This window comes from Dermacentor silvarum, chromosome 7 (genome assembly GCF_013339745.2).
Source record: "Dermacentor silvarum isolate Dsil-2018 chromosome 7, BIME_Dsil_1.4, whole genome shotgun sequence".
Lineage (NCBI taxonomy): Eukaryota > Metazoa > Arthropoda > Arachnida > Ixodida > Ixodidae > Dermacentor > Dermacentor silvarum.
Genome location: NC_051160.1, coordinates 22086309 through 22105654, shown reverse-complemented (window position 1 = coordinate 22105654; position 19346 = coordinate 22086309). Strand labels below are relative to the sequence as shown.

General features: G+C 45.0%; 2 protein-coding genes across 3 annotated transcripts in view; one reads left to right on the top strand and one right to left on the bottom strand.

Annotated features, from left to right (window-relative positions):
• The window catches only part of LOC119457702 (inositol-trisphosphate 3-kinase A), a 236014-nt gene extending 230170 nt beyond the window's left edge, over positions 1-5844 (top strand). The window contains exons 5-8 of the mRNA XM_037719356.2: positions 225-374; positions 1217-1318; positions 1830-1901; positions 2792-5844. Coding sequence (XP_037575284.1) covers positions 225-374; positions 1217-1318; positions 1830-1901; positions 2792-3037 — 570 coding nt within the window. The 3' untranslated portion in view covers positions 3038-5844. The remainder of the gene's footprint in view (positions 1-224; positions 375-1216; positions 1319-1829; positions 1902-2791) is intronic.
• Positions 5845-14392: 8548 nt separating this feature from the next.
• Positions 14393-19346, bottom strand: part of LOC119457698 (F-box only protein 28-like) — a 30038-nt gene continuing 25084 nt past the window's right edge. For both annotated transcript variants that reach the window (XM_037719345.2, XM_037719346.2), the window contains 2 exons: positions 18265-18404; positions 14393-17035 (listed from right to left, as the gene is read on the bottom strand). In XM_037719345.2, the coding sequence (XP_037575273.1) occupies positions 16523-17035; positions 18265-18404 (653 nt within the window). In that variant the 3' untranslated portion in view covers positions 14393-16522. The remainder of the gene's footprint in view (positions 17036-18264; positions 18405-19346) is intronic.

Sequence of the window (19346 nt, the reverse complement as noted above, 5' to 3'; positions counted from 1 at the left end):
AGGGTAGGCTTAGCGTGCTGATAGTAAACCTCCCGATGCAGTAAACATTTAGCTTAGTGCCAGAGCAGACTAACACTCAAGCCGACCTCTCTGCCTTTCCTCAAATAAACTCAAATAAACCTCTCTCTCTCTCTAGTCCCAGTTGCGTTGTTGAACTGTGGTTTTACAGTGTGTTGCGATTGCCAGTGGGAGCATCTGTTCATGATGTTGGCATGTTGTTGCAGGACATGTACGAAAAGATGGTGGCCGTCGATCCGGATGAGCCGACACCCGAGGAGCATGAACTGAAGGCAGTGACCAAGCCCCGTTACATGATCTGGAGGGAAACCATCAGCTCCACGGCCAGCCTGGGATTCCGCATTGAGGGCATTAAGGTGTGTCAACTTTGTCTGTTGAGGCTGTAAAATAAAGCATGCTTTGCACCGCAGGGGATAAGGGGAAGTGGTATCCGGTGAAAAAAAAAAAAAACTATTTTTTTAAGGATTAAGGTTTTATAAGTTAGTGTCTGAACATACCAGATGTGTTCTGGGAAGTCTGTGCTTACAGTGTTGGTGGTGGTTGAAGCAGAATGCAAGCCACGTCAGGACAAATATAATGTAATGACTCCTGCAAATCCATTCGTTATTTACCACCACACCTAAATGATGTCTATTCTGGCCTTGAGAAATTTTAGGCAAGGCACTGCTCAAGGAAGTGAAAAAAAGTGTAAGGAAGAATGCAATTCAAATAAAACTGTCACATTATCCTTGGCCAGTATAATGTAAGGATTCCTTTTGCTTGATTTAAATTGTTTATTTATCATCCACGTTCACGAACGGTCGATCCCGATGATAACATGGCCGAAAGGCCACCCGGACCACTGATGAGGAGCTAAAAGAATAGCATTGTAATAGAATTGTTACAGTTCTGCTCCAGGTTTTTATGCGTCTTGGTGATTTACCTGCATCAAATAGTGACCTGTTTCATCATGCAATGCCAGTAGTGCTTTTCTATGGTATTCTGCACTGGCAATGCATGCTGTATGATATATTATGGTTTAGACTTTAGAGTATGTATTGCTAAAAAAACTTCAAGTAGTGGAGCTTTTTTTGTGGCAGCACTCACGCTTTAATTATGACATCTACCATCTACCTAAGGCACAATCACGCTTGCTTTAGTTGTGGACTCGCAAGCTCACTTTATTTGTTCTTTCTTCCCTTTTTTATTCAACCCCCAGAATCCCGATGGAACCTCCACAAAGGACTTTAAGACGACAAAGTCAAGGGAGCAGGTCTTGAACGCCATTGACACATTCACAAAAGGCTTCGACGATGCACTGGTGAGTTTTACGGCAGCAGTGCGCATTTCTCATTCCATTTTTTTTTTTTCTATAAGTTGCATTCATTACATTTGCAGCCAGCCAATTTCATGTGTTAACCCCAGAAAGCCCAAACGCCATTCTACATTAAGGAAGGTTAGAACAACTTGATAGCATTTATTTTTGGCCATGGAAAGTACAATTGTATCAAAAGAACAATGAAATGTTATTTGAGTTCTAAAATAATTTTATTCAGCTATCTACAACTGAAACTTCGCTACAGCCTGTTAAAAACGCCATGGCTTTTAAGTTACATTTCCTGCACTTAAATCAGCATTTCGAGGTATCGAACTTGGCGTATCAAGAATATACTTTAGAATTTGTAGGTTTAATTCCATTCTGATCAGACTGAGCTTTGGCACAAATGCTTTTAATTTTGCAAAGCTCCCATTTGGATCTATCTTGTTCACGTCACTACTAGTGCATCATTCTGTTCTGCACAGCCCTCATCGGCGTCTGTTTTCTGTTACAGGGAAAGTACCTTCAGCGGTTACGGTCTCTGTACAACGCACTTGAGCAGTCAGAGTTCTTCTCCACTCATGAGGTACGTCCCTAAACTGAATTGTTGCAGCTCGTCAGATGCTCAAGCAAAGAGCAGTAGTAGTAGCGAAAACATTCTTTAAGGGGCCTTACTGTACCTAATCGGCATTGAGGTAGATGTGTGTCATGTGATGAAAATGACAATACTAAAGCCTATCCGTAAACATAGTTGCATTTTTGGAATACCGGGTTACTGGAGGGGCGTACGGCAGCAGCAACGACATCTGGGGACGCAGATTCTAACCAGAGAGCATGCAAAGCTAATACTTAAATGACTTGCATATTTTACTTAACTGCTGCTGTAATGTATGGTTACCGACATAATCGTTAGCATACTGTACTTCCATGATTTTCCTCCCACGATGGGACTGACGGGGCAAAAAAAAATTTCACTCACATTGCAGTTACACAAATCATCACTACATGTCGCTAATAGCTTTGCTACTGCCATCTACGGCCCTGGTAATCTGTTAACGGTGTGAAGTTTATGGACAAGCTAAATCTCGTGTTTCGTTCCACTGCTTGTGATTGTTCCATCTCTGGGTTTTTAAAAAACTGCTTGTTTATACCACGGTTGGCAATATGGTAATGTGAAGTTTGTTAATTTATTGTTACAATTCAACTCGTAAATTGTAAGGCTCGATTCTAAGTAAAGATCTGTGAAAATTGGAGCATGCTGCCATTCTTCTGGTTTGCATAAGTGATTGAAGAAGCCTTGTACCGTTGCCACACATATACAAAGGATTAATCTCAAGATTTTTCCGTCGTGGTTTTTCTCCTGGTTTGGTTCTGAGCAAGTGTATCAGCAATCAGTCATTAAAAATGTATCATAAAAATGGAACAGACAGCTATAGCAGAGATATTCAAAAGATCCTTCCGTCTTTTTTCTTGCAGTTCATCGGCAGTTCTCTGTTGTTCGTGCACGATAAAGTGGGAGCCAGTGTGTGGCTGATTGACTTTGCCAAAACTGTGGCAGTGCCACCTGGTGTGGACATCACGCATCGGCAACCCTGGGAAGTTGGCAACCATGAGGACGGCTACCTCATTGGCCTCTCGAACCTCATCGGCATCTTCGAGGAGCTGCTAGACAGTCGCTGCGGAGGCTACTCCAAGAGCCTGCCACCCGAGATACCTGCCTAGGCCAGCCTCCCCGACATGCCCTCGAGTCACAGCACAGCCCTGGACAGTGTTTTGTGGTGGCCTGTGCCCAAATGTGGAGAGACTTGAATTTGAACTGGGCTACTACTATGTGGATTAACGTGTCAACGCCTCTGCTCCACGGGGGCTGTCGACCATTTTCAATGGTGCCTGACAGTGCAATGATAAACTGCAGCCAAGAGTGTATCGCGAAGTGCAAACTCGGTTTCCTCGAGGTGGCCTGCCAAGATTAGTCCTTTTGCAACTTGGTGAACTCTCCAGAGAATGATGTGAAACGAAATGTGGGGGAGCCAGAGTGCTTAGATGTCCATGGGAAAGGGCGCAATACTTGGGTATGGTGGATCCTTTGGGGTTACTGCTAGCAAGTGCTCGCGAAGCCTAAGCTGACTTGCTTAGGCGGAGTTGGAAAGGAGCCTATTAGGTGGGATCACCCAGTGATTTTTGCTGCTTTTGGTAATGTTTGACCACTGCCGACAAAATTGAAGCCTGCCCAGACAGCGCCAAGACTGCGCTGCACTGCAACACTGACTGGCTTTTTGCAGTACCTAAGGCACTGTCAGTGTATTGAAACGACAGCAAACACGATTGCGAGCAAGAGTACATTAACCCTGACATCAAGAACGGCCCTCTCTTTGATCAAAAGAGAGTCGTACAGAGCCTTGTGGATACGAGCCACCAAGGAAATGCGTGCTGCATTCTTGCAGGGTTTGCCGCACTTAGAAAATTAGCGGGCTGTGCGAGATGGGCAAGAATCGGCACGCCAATGCAGTGAAACATCCCTCATACTTCGGCCATTGCTGTATCTCTTTGGTTTGCCTTGTGTGTTCTGGCAAGCTGTGTATTTAAGCAACACTTTCAATGAGATGTGGTCACCGTTCAGGACTATGACACGATCCCTGTCCTTTTACCGTGGCTGCCGCACACCCCAAGGCCTTGCAGTTTTAGGCCGAAGGGTGGGGCATCGCAGTATGCTAGCACTGTTGGCAGGCCTATGTGGTAAAGACTACTGACAAAAAAAAAAAAAAAAAGGCCGCTGAGCATGAAGTCTGTGTAAATGGTGATCCTTTCTCAAGAGAACTAGGCTGGGCCATTGAGTGTCAGAAAATGCACTTCGTGCATTGCAGAGCTTCGAGAGTGTTATGTGACTGTGTATCCACCTTCTTTAAAAAAAAAAAAAGTTGCAGTGCTGGTGTGCTGCCATTGTTATTGTTGTCTTTTTTATTGAGTTTTGCAAGTTGTCAGCAGACTTGTGCAACACACGAGCGGGTGGTTTGAGTGTTCACGTTGATCTGTGTGTTCAGCTGCACGTTGGAACGCTACATGCAAATTTACTCGCTAGCCTCTCGCTCCACCCTCTCTTGTTGCTGCAGTGTTTTGTTGGTGTTGTTTGCTCTTGCACCAGTGGTGTGCAAATGGATGTACTGAAGGAAATGTGAGTAGCTCATGCGACAGGAAGTGTAAACCTTGTAAGGTGCGTCTTCAGTTGGACCAAATGTTTGGGCAGTGAAGAGCTTGCCCAAACTCAGTTTGTACTGAGAAAGGTGTCGAAATTGAGCTCAACAGGCTGAAGGTTTGTGGTAGCCCTCAGCTTTGTCTGAAAAAGTGCTTTCACGAGAATACTGCTTGCAGCAAGCTGCTTAGAATTATTGGATTACGTAGGCTGGAGTACATGTAAGGTGTGAGGTGATAATGTATGGTGTGGCAGTTCGTGCGTTCCTGCTAGGGTTAGAATGCTGGCCATTGGCTTGCTCAGGCTTGCTCGCATCTTGAGTACGAATTGTAGAAGTCAACCAGTCAACATAAGGGCCTTTCAGTGTTGAAAGAGCCAGACTGTGCTGTTGTGGATTGGCTGCCGTGTTAGTGTTGTAATGTTTGCAAGATAAATGGGAGGCTAAATATTTTATGTGCTTTGAGTTAAGGAAGGTATGGCACTTTCCTATAATTTTAATGAAAGTAATGCTTTTAGGGAAAAAAAATGGCAGCGCATCACACTTGTCTTAGTCCTCATGACGCATGTGTTTTGTCAATCGTCTTACACCTTGCACTGCATGGGTGCAGTGCTGTTAATTCAATGTTTGGATCTGCATAGCATTCACAGCACACAAGCAGTCAACTGTGTGTGCAGATTTTTGGGTAAGCAATCACATTCTTTAACATTCTTGGCATATTTTCTTTCTTGGCATTCTCAAAGGCATTTTTACAGTATTCATCAGCAACAGACTTGCACATTGCCATCTTTACATGACTGCATTGATTTATGACTTGTTCCTTGTATTAATAATGTCTTCCTTAATATGGAAGTATTGCTTCCGCAAACAATTGCAACTGTTGTGAAATGTGTACATAACTTCCATTTTCTGGTGAAAGACATGCATCTTCCCTGACGGGAAAAGCATCCAAAAGTTTGTCACCGAGCTTTCACCACACCTGTATCGTCGACTGTAGGCTGTTCCATGCCAAGCAAGCACTTCATGTGGAAGCCTTGCAGATCTATGTTGTACTTTTTAATTTGCTGCTTTTGTGCCATAACTAATGCGAGTGAAATGCATGGACGAGGCAGATTTGTTTTTTGTCAAACAAGAGGAAAAAAAAATCTGATGACTACACCACCAAACTTTTCCTTACGCACTCTCGACTGCACCATTGCCATCATGCACCCTTTTTTTTTATTGTATGTAAATAAGAGCAGTGTTTATGTGTCTATTATTTAACGAAAGACTGTGGCTAGAAGTGTACATAGAGCAATAAGACTTGACTGTGTTTTCATCTTGCAATGAAGTAAAATATGTGTACTGAATGAAACTGGTGGACTTTTTTTTTTTTTTTTCCAATTGTCTTTGACTGCACCTGGCCTTGTGAGAGACTGGCAGGTACCATCTTAAATTGACGCTAAAGAGAAAAGTAATTTGAGCTGTATTAGCAAATCACCTTTCTACAATAGCCAAAAAAAGCCACTCTTATCATGAGAGAAGGCCTAATAAGCCAGAAAAGGATGCAAGAACATAAGATGGGTGGTGATTCTGATTTGAAGTTTGTGCACCAGCTTGCTGTGACATAGTGGATTTCGACACCACCTACTGGGAGCCAGTTGATCGTTTTATTGGTAAAGAGTGACTAGATCGTATTTTAAAAAAGCGAAAGACTGAACTTTGTTAGTTTCAAGAACTTTTATTGATCCACAATGGCCCAAATGCAATAAAATACTTCGAAATCCAGGACATTACACGTACATACTGGCAACGGCATTAAAATTTCAAAAATTTAGCTTGGACCATCATTTCCTTTTCTAATAACCTATTACCATGACCTTAACGAAAATTGAGTTTTGAAGGGATGTCAGTCTAAGCAGTTTTCTTTTTTTTTCATTTTATTTGATGTCCCTTTAACACAGCAGCAAGATCTGTTGCACATTGCAATATTATGCCTTGGCAGGAGAGAAGGAAATAAACCAGGTTGAACCCACTCGGCTACCCTGCTATGGGGAAAGGGGACAAACAGATGAGGAGAAGAAAATTTCAAAGCATGCATGCTTCGTTCATCGTTCAGTCACAAGCGATCTGATCACTCGGCAGCGAAGTTGACACGTGAGGCTTCATACATCCTAGAGAGAGAAATATATGCATGGTGAAAGGGAAGCAGAGAGATCAGCTGAATGTGAGGAGAGAGGAAGATCGTCGTCGTGAGGGTAAATGCAGAGAGTGATTTATGCTATTGTCATCCGAAGTTTACAGGGTGCAGGTTCCAGAAATATAAATTGCGAGGCTGCTTTGTACCTGCAGGCTGCACCTAACAGTGGGCCGCTTGTATTAGAGCAATCCCTATACCCAGGTCACCAAAATCTTCAGTTTTATTTTCGCAGGTCCTGTGTTGCATAAACCTTTGACACACAGTATTTGTGTGCATACACCTCATTTACTTGCATCATCCAGTACTGACTGTGCACTTACTTACAGATTACCATAGACAGGCTGACAAATGATGTTAGAGCTTGGACTTGTAGTGACCGCTACTGGTTCTTCAGAGGACAGCGCCATGCGACTGCCGCACTCCTAGCAGATATAAGGCTCCCAACGTTGCAGAGACAGAGGGACTGCGTTTTAGAGTGCCCGTTCCTGCGTCGGCGTACCTCGTAACTGAGCGAACGGGGAGCGCAGCGGGAGATGAAAGACGGCGATAGCGAAGAGAGTGCGAGCGGGAAATCTGAGGAGGAGGGTATGGCGAATGCGTGAGAAGCGTAGTGCCGCGCAAGACGGGCGCTGTGGCGACGATTTCGACGAGATGGTGCCAGAGTAGCGGGCGTCAGACAAATGGAAACAAAGCGCTGCATGAGAGCAGGTTTGTCTGCCGTGGCTGCTGTGAATTGCGCCCACACGTCACCCACGCGCGCGCTGCGTCTCGCCATCTTCCGATTAGCGAGGCAGTCGCGCCACACTTCGCTCTCTTTACAGCGTCCCAATGGTCCACTGATATCCGACGGACATCCTGATAAGGTCCGAACGTCCACGTCCAGCACAGGACGTCCACAGATATCATCTGGACATACGGTTAACACCCGAGCATTCAAGTCCGATGTAGGGTGCTCTGTGGACAAACAATGAAGGTTATGAAAAGCCGATCAGTTTTAGCCAGTAGATATCCTACGGACGTCGTTACTAATGATATCCGACACCGGACATTGCTGGGAGCTATACGTTTTTCGGCCTCAGAGAAATCAAATGTTGATATGCGATATGTAGCGTTTCTCTTCTTCCCAACGGTCCACAGACTACAGTAATCGTTTCACCACACTATGCAAATACAGCTCGCTACCCATGCTAGTATACAGGTAACCCGTGACACAGCAAATGTTTTGGCGGTGATACAGCTTGCGCTTTGTCGTTTAAGATAATAAGGGAAACTGATTTCTTCAATCAGCATCAAAAATATGCCAGCCAGTCTTTACGTGCTATTTTTGCGTTCGGAGCTACCCAACCGCGCCGCCGAACTACACCCTTATGCGGATTTGCACAGCCAAGTAGTCCGAATTTCGACGCTGGCGAAACAGAGTTGTCGGTTGCGGCAGCCATTTATCTAGTGCCCGCGCGTTTTGGTACAGCCGTTCGTGTCTTCGCCAAATTGAACCAGGAAAATAAACGGTAAGTGAAGCGATCGTAATGAATTTTGCACGCTCTATATATTTGATCGTGTGTTGTCAGGGGCTCGCCGTAACAGCTGGCCGTCACAACGGAGTCGACACATCCGTGACCGATGAACCGTTGTGACGAAGTCAGAAACGCTCACGGATCCTTATCGTATTGAAGTGATTTGACACATAAAAGTATCTTTAAATTATGGAGTTGTTGCCGCGCATGCGGATAGCGCGCTTTGCTTGCGTCTCGAGTATAGAAATGAGCTAATTGTTCTTCGCCGCGGCGGGATTGCGGCGGTCAGCTATTTGCTACGGACGTGCGGACTACATGCGTCGGAAAGTCCAATATTGAAATGCACGAGGTAGCGTCAACTTGTTATTATTGGTATTTTGCAAAGCGTCATGCAACACTCTGAAAAAAAGTTTACACCCTTTGGGTTGTATCTTGTCCCCAAACAATAATCGTCATCTGCCTTGCTTGCGTTTCCTTTCTAGAAATTCTAACTCGGCGCTCGCTACTTTCCTGTCGAGAATGCCGTGTCATGCTGATAACGCGCACGCCTTTCGTGACTAGGAAGTACCGGGCTCGCAGCGTTAAAGAAAGGAAATGCGGACAAGACAGATGACCGTTACTGTTTGAGGACAAGATACGACCCAAAAGTGTAAACTTTTTTTTTCTTTTTTTTTCTTTTTTTTTTTTCTTTTTAGAGTGGAGGCATTGAAATGTATGAAAATTTCGAACAAAGCAGGACGGATCAAGTTTGCGCACCTGTCATTTGGGCATTTATGTAGTTCTGTTCAATTGTTGTATTGCGGCTAGGGCTTGGCCTAAATTATGGGAGATTAGATTTTTCTGATTTGTGTTGAAATATGCATTTGTAAGCTATAGAATAATGTTTTGCTCGTTTGCTTCAGTACGTTCAGCGTGTGTGATATGCATCATTCGTTAATAGCACTCTTATTGCGATTGCAATTATATGGACACTCCAAGCGCATTTCTGCCGTGGTCGTGGACGTCGCTGTGAGGTTCTGTATAAAGTCCTAACACGCTAACATCGTCGCCGCGCGCAGTACGCTGTATGTGCGAGTGAAAGCTTGCGAGGCTCAGCCGACGATTGCGGCTCAATCTCACGCTTGCGAGGGAGAAAGGCGGGGCGGAAGAGTGCTTCTGTCGCGCGCGAGGGGCGCGGGGGGTGGGGGGAGAGGGGTGTTACTACGGCGCGACGGCTGCGCGGGCGCCGTATCTTGAAAGCGATCTGCGACGTGGAAAAAAGTGCGCGCCCGCGCGGGGCTCATCTTCATAGCGATCTGCGATATGGACGGAGTGCAACTATTGCCGGTAGCTTCGTATGCGCTGTGCTTTCGACGTTTAGTTCGCGTTGAAGCGAGAGACGGCACGAAGGTCAATTCGCTTGCTGCTGGAGCCGCGCCTTCACTCCAGCGTTCAGACAGCGAGTTTCCGCTGCCATCAAGCGAGAGGTGTCCATGTTTACGTGTGCACGCGTTACACCTTGCTTGTGAATTTAGTTCGTAAGCGAATGTTTACAAGTTTATACGGCCGATTAAACTACTATCCTTACTTCGTATCGCTGTCTGCTAATTTGCTATCGCAATCGATGCTTCGCCTTTCGGGCGAAACTGCGACATTTTTTCTTGAAGTTGGCAATGTTCAAGATGGCACCAATATACCAATACCTGATGTTTCACTAGATTGAAGCATCACCCAAAAGCAAACAGCTCGTTGAAGATGGCCGCAGAGTCGGCCGTTATGCCAGAGTCGCAGCCGGCAACAGTCCTAGCTACGCCTGTGACTTGTGACGAGTCACTGTGATGTGTATAGCACCAATGAGTGTATGTTCACGTGCGTTGATTGTCCCGATAAGATATATCCATTCATTTCCTTCCCTCCGCCACACCGGTGGTCGATCACTTTGACCACATGCCATGCCCGAAAACAGTGGCGCATCGACCGGGGGGGGGGGGGGGGGGTTCGGGGGTTGTAACCCCCCCCCCCCTTTTGTTTAACCCCTTTTCTTTCCTTGCGCCTTTGAGTACTGCAACTAAGCGCATTTCTTTTGCTATTTCCTGTGATGAAATTGAAATTAGTGCTGTTTAGATCGATGGTATTAGCAAACTGTCAACCCCCCCCCCCCCCCCCCCCCCTGGCAGAGATCCTGGGTGCGCTACTGCCCGAAAATATTACTTAACAGCTTAAACGCTTATTGAGCACTTAGTGAGCACTAAAGCTTACCTAAAGCTTTAGCTTGGGGGCGCCTATAACTAAATACATTGGAAAGAAGAAATATTGTTTATCTCGGCAACCACTGCCCTGAATTTAATTAGATTTGTTGCATTTAAAAGAAAAAGTTCAGATATTGAGACAGTAGGAAGCGGATTTTTTTTTATTTAGGCCATGAATATTTTAATGAAAATTGAGAATCGCAAGTTTCCAGAAAACGAAACTATGAAGTACAGCTAGCTGACACTGTGATATATATATATATATCACAATTCTGTAAATCAATTGCATCTAATTTTACATCAAAAGCGCACAAAACTGATGTATTATGCATGGCTCTCAAGTAACCACTAATATAAGTGAGTAGGACTTTAGCAAAACTCTTTTAAACTTAGTAACACATTTACGTGAGATGAAAAGTAATAGACCCAATTTGTCCGCTTTGGATGTTCTAAAGGAAGCACTTTACAGAACTGCTATAGCTATTCTTGGTACATAGTTATGGATTTGTTAACTTCGTGCTCCATTTTTCTTTTCAGGCTTACCGATTTTCGACAATTTTTGTAAAACTATTCGGCCCCTAAATAAAAATGCTGCCTACAGGCACTAGAATTTAACTTTCTCTCTCAAGTGCTAAAAATATAATTCAAATCGGTCCAAAGCTGGTTCTTTATTCGATGGCGGCAACGGAGTTAGTCTGAATTGCTTTTTTGGTGTGGGTAGAGTGCACTACAGGCTTACAGAGTCTAGCACACTCTAGTTCGGAGCCAGCTCCGCTTTCCATGATCAAACACATGCAAAACTCTGATATGCTGTCATGCGACAATTAACCGCACTGATTAGAATTGGTGTCGCAGAAGACGCGGGGTGTTTTGTTTGTCGCTGCGAGAGGTAGGATTTTTTTTTTTTTTTGCAACTACTGCTCCAAGAGGGCACATGCATCCGGCAAACAGGGGCCTCAGGAGAGCTACGGAGGTTATAATAAAGCAGGCGCATCAGGATCTCCGGGGCACCTATAAAAAATTCAAGCTAGAAGCACGGCGGTCCGTGAAAGGGGGTCACCGAGGCCAGAGCGTGCCAGGGGGTGTTCGCATACAAAAGGGGCTTTGCCGACAGCCGATTTTTTGCGTAGCTGGCACGCGCCCGTTGCTGCTTTGGCGCCAAGTCAGCGCTGTCGCACCCCGCTACTTCTGCAACACCAGTCGGAACATTGCCGGAAGTTGTTGCATTTGACAGTAGTAGTAGTAGTAGTATAACTTTTATTAAAAAAAAATTAAATCCAGGTCCAGGGAAAGTTGAATTCCTTCTTTCTGGGGTTTTACGTGCCAAAACCAGTTCTGATTATGAGGCACGCCGTAGTGGAGGGCTCCGGACGCAGCTTGCACACGGGCGTTTTATTTATTTATTTATTTATTTATTTTTTGCATTTCGCCTTCATCGAAATGCGGCCGTCGCGGCCGGGATATAGATCCCGCGATCTCGTGCTCGGCAGCGCAACGCCTTAGCTGACTGAGCCACCGCGGCCAGTGACATCTAAAAAGCAGAAGGATAATTTAGGACCTCGATTTTTTTTTTTTTTTACAGAAATAGCCGAAAATCGGCAACCTTAAAAAGTCGCAGTTTCGCCCGAAAGGCGAAGGGAGCACTGATTGCGATAGCAAATTATTAGACAGCTACACGAAGTAAAGATAGTAGTTTTATCGACCGTAAAAGGTGTAGCCATTCGCTTACTGTATAATTTAACAAGCATGGCGCCACGCGCACGCAGGCAAACATAAACTCACCTCACTCAATGACCGCGGATACTCGCTGTCAAAACGCTGGCGTGAGGAAGGGCGGCGGCAGCAGCGTCCGAATTGACCTTCGTGCTGCCTCTCGTTTCGAAACGAACTAAGCGGCGAGAGCACAGCGCATACAAAGCTATCAGCCATCGCCGCGCCTTGATTCTGTACCCTTCGCAGGTCGCTTCCGAGATAAGGCCCGCACGGCGGCGCCATACGCAGCCTTGCGCTACCTTGCGCGCGATGGAAAACGGCGCGCTTCTTTCCCGCCTTTCTCCCATGCGCGCAGGATATCGAGCCACCGTCCTCGGCTCACCCTCGCAAGCTTTCACTCGCACCCACAGCATATGGCGCGTCCACGATGTTATCGCACTTGACTTTATACGGAACATCACGACGAGCGGAAATGCGCCTGAAGTGTCCATATAATTGCTACCTTAATAAAACCATATAAGCACGAAGTTTACAAATCCCTAACACTGCACCCCAAACTGCAAGCTGCATCACTTAGAGCATCTCAAGCGGAAAAAATTGACATATAAATCTACACCTTACGTGAAATTGTTACAATGGTTACGAAGGTGTTGCAAAAGTCCTACTCGCAAATTAGTGGTGTTTCAGAGTGTTGTCCAATGTATCAATTTTGTCCAATTTAGATATATTATTTGGTGCTGTTTACATACCTAATTGTGATATCGTGTTTTTTTTTTTTTGCTCATTTAGGAGTACATTGTAAATTTCATACCTGATTTTCTGCTTCTATTTTTGAATTTTTAACAATTTTCGTAAAAATATTGGCAGCCCAAATCAGAAATCCGCTTCCTACAGTCACTATATTTGAACTTTTGTTATTAAATACAATTAACAAACCATCAAATTCGCTGAAGTGGTTGCCGAGAAATATGATTTCTGCATTCCCATGCATTTAGATTAGTTATAGCCACCATAGTTTATAGATAGAACATCCGAGCTAAAGCTTCCTCTTGACTGACATATATTGGACTCTTCCATGTTTTTGCGTTAAATTACGGTCCCAGACATCTAAACCCTAGAAAAACAGCACTGGCAAGCTTTAGAGCGCCCTAAATAAACTCCTTTTCTACATAGCAGTTCCCGTTTTGTTTCTCGGGAGCTTACTTGTGTGTCATGACATCATGATATAGAAAGTGATCACGTGGGAACAGGACATAGCGACATTCTGACACTCGCTCGGTCACCTCCTGTGCTGTTATACGTTGTAAGGGCCGACTTAGCAGCATAGTAGACAATCGAGCGAGCCAGAATGAGAGTCAAAAGTCACAATGTCCTGCTTCCATGTGACCACCTATCATGATGTCACGACCAAGTAGAAATGAAACTGACACTGTACGTACAAAAGCGATTATATTAAATATTTAAGGCACTGTGACGTTTGCCAGTATTTGTTTTATGGTTTGGCAGTCCAGGGCCTTCATTTATTGCATGGAATGCTCATGACTCGGGGAAATACTGTTCAAGTGTGGAATCTTGAGCAAATTGGTAATAGTTTATTTCGTTGGTGTTCACAGTGCACACAGACCTATGGAAACCAGGGTCAAGCAAAGTGAAAGTACAGCACTGTTTCACTTATATCCGTGTGTGCTGTGAACACCGTCAAAATGAATTGAGGGAAATACATTGACACTGTTTATTTGTGCATGCACAGAATTCACATTTATTTCTATAATGGCGCGAGTGTGTTCCCCCGTTAACAGCTTTGCCCCCAGATCCTTTCAATACATAAGCAGCTGGTGGAGCGGGCTGTTGAGCATGTGTCAGCCAATGGCGACAGTAGTTTCCAGAGGTATCTACCACATTACGGGCCTTGTGTGCTAGGCGAAGAAGTTTAATTCCAATTGGCAATAATGATTTACATCAAGCATGCAGTTGGCACTTGCATGCTTTAAATACACATGGAATGGTTTAATTTTTTTCAGTGTTTGTAGAAACGGCTGCGGGCCGATGATTTCTCGGTACCTACAACTTGACCGCTGAAATTCTTGCACACACCTCTTGCTGGCAATTCAGTAAGATGTCTGTTTGCTTGCAGCATTTGATGTGTGTGTGTGTGTGCATTTCAAAGTGCCATCTTCCCAGCGAGAAGGATCTGTTCTAGCTGGGAGCATGTGTACCACATGCTCGCACATTTGTACGGAAAGTCAGACATGTGATGCCATAATTGGTACATCGGGTCACTTTACCACTTTATTCAGAAATAGCACAGAAAGAAAGGAGCAAAAGAAAGACAATCGCTGTGACTGAGACATTGTGTGCCAAGAAACTGCAAACAGATGGCAAAAAAAAAGGAAAACAACAACAACAACAAAAAAGACAATCATTTGGAACATGCAGTTACATACTATGCAGAGCGAAGTATGTAGTATTCACATGGGAGTCAAAAGCACAAGATGAATAGCATTTACATGTATGCCTCGTCTACAGTGACGGTTCACCTTAAAAATAACATAAGAAAAATTTTTTGTACAAAACACTAGCCAACGCCAGTACGAGCACATTCCCATTTTTAACATCATGTCAGAACTTCCCTTCGCAACAACTCATGAGATAGTTGTACCCTTTAGCAGCACATGCATGAATTCTAGCTGAAAAGGCTTAAGAACCAAACAATTGCTTGCTTACAGTTTTAATTACATGCAGGTAGAGAAGAATGCCAATGTACTTTGAGCAGCAACTACCCGAGACATACTTTCAGCGTACACAGTCGAACCTAGAGTATAATAAGTTGCACTTGACACAAAAATACTTTCGTTATACTATTCAGTATTCGCTACAAGCATACATTCATTACACACAGATTCTTGATGAGCGCCATTTTAGATTTACTTAGTTATATCCAATGACTCTTTAAATCGGTGTTTGTTGTATCAAGGTTCAACTGTATTCACAGTGCAGCATTGCCTAGTCTCAGTGCCGTCATTCTGTGCTGCACAATACAGGCACTATTATCCAGGCAGAGCCTTGTGCCGTGTAGTTGCTGATTACAGCAGATATCCCATAGCTTGAATTTTGGACGTAACAGAGCAGTTATCATGTAGCACAAAATGACCACGCTATATCATCAGAATAAGTCAAACAAATTCCACAGTGCTGCTGCTTTATTGTGAAGGAGGTGTAAGAGGAACTGTTTTAGGGGACATTTGCAATGCTCTAAGAGCTCAACAATTTCAATAGTAGACAATCTGTAAACTTTAAACACAGTGCTGACTCAAATCATGACATGGATTCTAAATGAAAAGCGTGGTTAGTCTCCGCCATGTTTGCTGCCCTTTAGAAGGAACAACACGAGAGAGAGAAAAAAAAAAAGAGGAGGACAGTGTAGGAAGGAGGCTACACAGAAACATTATACCTTCGGTAGAGGAGATGTACATGGCAAGCTGAACACATATCGACAAATGGGCCTATGCAAATCGAAGTGCTTAGAAAATAGTATACAGAGCCTGCGGATATTCAGCAAACAAAAAGCCAGACACTACTCCAGCTGTCTGCTTTACAAGAAGTTTTCTGCTAACTGGCGGTGCTTTTCACAAAACAGGTAACCAGCAACCCTTTCACAGTAAGCAATCGAGGGCAGCTAGTTACAGTAGTTGCACAACAGTTTTGTTAACCACATGTATCAATGTGAGCAAGCACGTAATGCAAGCCTTCAGAGGTAGCCAACATTAATGATACTTGCCAACATGCTCACTAGACAAGGCAGTTATTTGCAAGTATAGTGAAATTACTGGGCTTGAAACTCAATTTACTTGGATGGTTTCTTTACGAATACTGCTGCTATAGATTACATGCGCAAAGTATTATAGTTCCTAATCTGCTTCCTCAGTTTAATAGTGCACAGTAACTGACTGCTCATATCAGTACTCCTATTGGCTCAAATGTTTGTAACAAGAACGAGCCAACGAGCATATATGTGACTATGCTATAATAATGTAAACCACATCGAGGTAACAGTGCACGCAGAAGTTACAAATTTTGTATTACAAAAGTGTTTGGTGCCAGGCTGTTTTTATGTCATCCACCCGGCGCTCTCAACTACAATGGAGTGAACCTTACAGCAGACACCATCTTGCACGGATTGCTTTCACAAACAAGAATGCAGCTCAATGTTACGAGCCTGACATCTCACAACATGCATGCGACACTTTGCAGTACTGTATACGCATCAAGAGAACGCCACCGTTAGCATCCACCATTTGCGATAGGCAGAACGTCTAGCCTCATTCTCTGCTGAAAGCACACTGTTCCGTTCGGAAATCCATGTTGACAGGAACATGAGCCACTCATCAACATTTCGCTGCCCTAGCATTTCTTGCCCTTCCCGTCCGCCGTGGCCTCTCATTTTCCACTTCGGCAGCAACCTTGTCTTTGTTGCTGCATAAGCGCTTCCGACTAGTCTCCGTATCAGGCAAGGCGACACTGTTGTGCCGACGCTTGCCGCTGGCTGCAGTGGTTTCCCTAGTGCCGTTAGCCTTTGCACCACATCGAGGTCGCGTTGTCCTTTGAAGTGTGACGGTGCCTTCAGACTGGTCAGGTTCATTGCCGTTGCTGCTACTGACTACTACTCCGCTGCTGGAATTGCTCACTACTTGTTCTCGAAGACGACTCACTTCTTCCAGCACGTCGGCAAATTCACGGTGCTGCTCGAGCAGTTTGCGGTTCAACTCGTTGAGCTTGCCTTCTTGTTCAGCAAGACGGCTGCCTTGTTCCACAACTAACTGTGCCTGGTCATGCATTCGTTTATCCTGGTCATGCATCCGTTTATCCTGCTCACACTGCTTCTTGGCGTACGCAGTCAGCTGCAAGCAGGTGGGAACACAACAGGGATCAAATAGGTCAACCTTGACATGTGAGGCAGACTATTCTACAGTGAACAAAGCTGGACTTTGCAGCCTGCTCAACAGAGCAGTCCAACGAGGTGTGCTACTTTTCGAAGAATACTAGAAAATATTTGTTGATGTCTCGACATGTATTATCAGGTATATGTACACTAGAGCACTGCACGGGCTCGGGCTTACCCGAAAGCCCGGGCCGGGCTGGGTAGAGCAGTTTTCTCACGGGCTCGGGCCGGGCTCGGGCCCGGCGTGTGCTTTTTGACCCGGGCCGGGCTCAGGCTTTCTGGTGGTGTGCATATAACGTGCAGCAAGTTATTCTCGGGTGTCAACTCTGAAAAACATGTATTTTTCGGTCTCGGGCCGGGTTCGGGCCGGGCTCGGGCCTAAGGTAAAGGGGTGGCGGGCTGGGCCGGGCGGGTAACGTAGATTATTTCCGGGCCCGGGCCGGGCCCGGGTCTCGCCATAGAAGTTTTGATCGGGCTCGGGCGGGCAGCCCAACGTAAAAACGGGCCCGGGCTGAAAAAATTGGCCCGTGCAGTGCTCTGATGTACACACACACACACACACTTTCCTCAAGTTTGAGGCCATAGTTTCTTAATCTTGCTTCTTTCAAATTTACTCTATCATCTCCCACACTGAATGAGCCAATGTGACAATACTGTTGTGGTGGCATGCAAGGCAACAATGAATGGCGAAAACAATAAACAAAATAAAAATTATTACAGATTAAGTGCCCTGTTCTGTCATGTATTTGTTGTATTGCCTCATCTCATTTTGAGTGACCCAGCAAAATTACCCCGAGGTTACCCTGGCAATTTTTACAGTGGGACTTGCTTCTAATTGCATTTATCAATGATATGGATAAAAATTTAGAACCTATTTTTTAGAACAGAAAGAAAATTTAGAACAGAAAGAACAAGGAAAGTACCAATTTTTTCGTGATAAGGAGGGTGAGAACTAAATGATTGCCCCCACGCAGTAGTATGCCTCAGTTTTTACATCAAACAGCTTCAGAAACCTGAGGAGGCACCTCAATGTTGCTAAACTGCTGCTCAGGTAGTCATAAGCCAGCGATGAAGTGAAAAGAACAAAGTGATACTGGCACCAGTTTGTTCTCTATGATATTTAGCTGCAGAAAAGTTTATAGAGTTCCTGTCTCAGGTGCACCTGCTACACAAGAGTGGATTTCTCACCTTGGACTTGCACTCCGTCAGTGACTTGCGGAGGCTCAAGTTGGTTGCGCGCACTTGCTTCAGCTCCTCTGTCAAGCTTGAGTGTGCGGCTGCATACACACATGGTTTCTGTATCCGTCCTAAGATGGAGGTGGCTGTTGCTGCACAACAGAAAACAGAATATGAGACCCGCCGTTGATACTTCCAACACAACACATTTGTTCTCCAATTATGCCCCAAGGGCTATGATGGTGCAGTGGTTCTTGCACATTTACGCATTGCACAACCCCTGACCCTTTTGCAGGTCATTCAGGGTTCCCTTAAGTACGTTTTATACCCCTGTCACACGGGTAAACCTAAATGCACTTTGAGCGAGTGCACTTCGCCCCGAGTGTCATTCGCACGCTGTCACACGGGCACGCGTAGTGACACTTGCTGCAAAGCGCACTCGCTGGCGAGTGCGTTCGCCAAACTCACTTCGCTCGCCGAAGTGCCTAGTCTCGGCAGCAGGGGCTCAGAAATAAATAAACTAATATCAATAGCCGAGTCGGTAGTCTTTCTTAAATCATTGTTTTCATTATTAGGAATACTAATACGTATTAAAACGTACTTTACAACAAAAGTTACTAGTTTACTACTCTCGCTCTCAGGCTGTTGACGGCCACGGCCGCCGGGGGCATGCCAGAGCACATGCCGTGCAATGGCCGCATCCGCCGGGAGCAACGTTAGCCGCATCCGCCGGAAGCAACGTTAGCCGCGAGCGCCTCATCCGGGATCAAATAAGTGCTGCTAAAAGACGCTCCACAAGCCCGTCACTACTTTCCGTGCCATCTGCAACAAAATCCTCCATTTTGAATGCGATGCCGTCTTGTCTTGGCTCGTGATGATCGATGGCGCTAATGCGATTGCAATGATTCACTTCATTTGCACCTAAATTTTATTCTAAATGCTGTTCATATATATATATATATATATGTGTTATTACTGAGCAAGTACCGCCTAAAATAACAAATATTTGTTGCGCTACTGACTCACCCATCGCCATCAGCATCATTTTTAAAGTGCACTTCTCTTTCTCGTGTAGCAGTGCGCCACCAAAGTGA